Source organism: Suricata suricatta, chromosome 2 (assembly GCF_006229205.1).
Source record: "Suricata suricatta isolate VVHF042 chromosome 2, meerkat_22Aug2017_6uvM2_HiC, whole genome shotgun sequence".
Taxonomy (NCBI): domain Eukaryota; kingdom Metazoa; phylum Chordata; class Mammalia; order Carnivora; family Herpestidae; genus Suricata; species Suricata suricatta.
This window is the reverse complement of record NC_043701.1, coordinates 57,776,132-57,777,670: the sequence shown is the minus strand read 5'-3', so window position 1 is coordinate 57,777,670 and position 1,539 is coordinate 57,776,132. Positions and strand designations below refer to the sequence as shown.

Genomic DNA, 1,539 nt, shown 5'->3' with positions numbered 1-1,539 from the left:
TTCACGCAGAGTCCCACCCTCACCGGAAGTGGAGCCGTTTCTGTTACGCCACTTCCGGCCTGCTCGCCCGTCTCCGGCGGGAGCGAGCACGCTGGTGCGCGGCAACTTTGTTCCCGCCTCCTTTACCCCAACACCACTCACTGTCGGCTTTCTCGGAGCGTGACGTGCGCGCGCGCCCCCGGCCTTGCGTCAGGGCCGAGGGGAAAGGCCGAAAGAGCGGGGCGAGAAGGAGGGGTTGTGGAGGTTAGGGCCCAACCAGCAAGTCCCGTCGCCCTCCCTCCTCCTGACGGAGATCGGCAAGGGAAGGGGAGGGGCGAGCCGGGGCCGGCCGCGCACACCAGGAGCCTCCTCGTGGAGGGGGGGGTAGCGGAGGAAAAGGGGAGCTCCGCCACCTCTGTTCGCGGCGGCGGCGAAGGAAGAAGAAAGTCAGGGCTCGAACCCACCGCCACAGGCTCTGAAACTTCCCTGCCCATCCCTATCTCCCCGGAAACAGCCCCCCGCCCAGCCCCGCACACTCGCTGCCCCAACCGTGAGCCGCAGCCCGGTCGCCCCCGCGTCGCCCCGCCCCGCCGCCCGTCCCTGCGGGCGGCCGAGTGCGCGAGGCCCTAGGCCGGGAGTTGTTGTCAGGCCCAGGCCACTTCCGAGGCGTCCGCCGTGTGTCGCCGCCACCACAGGAGATCGACGTCGACGCTGAGGAGGCGGCGGTGGAGGCGTGTTGTTGTCTCGCCCACTCCCCTCCCCTGAACTCGCACCCAACGTCAGGGCGCGATGGAGTGAAGAGGGGACGAAGGTGGTACTTCCGCGTTGCGCTGCCCGAGCCGAGAGCGCGGCCGAGGCTGCTCCCCCACCCCCGGGGGCACTTGGAGGACTCCGGACTCCCCCGCAGGTCTGCGCCCGGCGCATCTGGTGTTTTTGCTGCCGAGGATAGGACGACGAGCACGATCGCGAGCTCTGCCACCCGGATTCCTGCTTCCCTCAGGCCCGGAGGCCGCTGCATACTCCACTGTGACCTGGAACCCAGGGACCCGAGTCCTGACCCGGATTATCGGGGCGCGTCTCCTGGCCGGCCCTGGTGCTCGGTGTCCCTCCGCCGTCGCCGCCGCAGTTCCCGTTTCCGGCGGGGGAGATGGCCAGGATCTGACCCGGGAGGAGGCCGCACCCGCGCCGCGCTCTGCGGCGGGCTCTAGGCGATGCCGAGCAGCTCGGACACGGCGCTGGGGGGAGGCGGGGGCCTGAGCTGGGCGGAGAAGAAGTTGGAGGAACGCCGCAAACGGAGGCGATTCCTGTCCCCTCAGCAGCCGCCGCTGCTGTTGCCGCTCCTGCAGCCGCAGCTCCTGCAACCGCCGCCGCCCCCGCCGCCTCTGCTCTTCCTGGCTGCTCCCGGCACGGCCGCCGCCGCAGCCGCCGCCGCCGCGGCCTCCTCCTCTTGCTTCAGCCCGGGCCCCCCTCTGGAGGTCAAGCGGCTGGCGAGAGGCAAGAGGCGCGCAGGAGGGCGGCAGAAGCGGCGCCGCGGGCCCCGCGCCGGGCAGGAGGCGGAGA

The 1,539-nt window shown here is 71.5% G+C and overlaps 1 protein-coding gene across 1 annotated transcript in view; it reads left to right on the top strand.

The window, feature by feature from the left end:
- The first annotated feature begins 349 nt into the window (after positions 1-349).
- Positions 350-1,539, top strand: part of CDK13 (cyclin dependent kinase 13) — a 112,986-nt gene continuing 111,796 nt past the window's right edge. Inside the window, exon 1 of the mRNA XM_029918605.1 lies at positions 350-1,532. Coding sequence (XP_029774465.1) covers positions 1,191-1,532 — 342 coding nt within the window. The 5' untranslated portion in view covers positions 350-1,190. The remainder of the gene's footprint in view (positions 1,533-1,539) is intronic.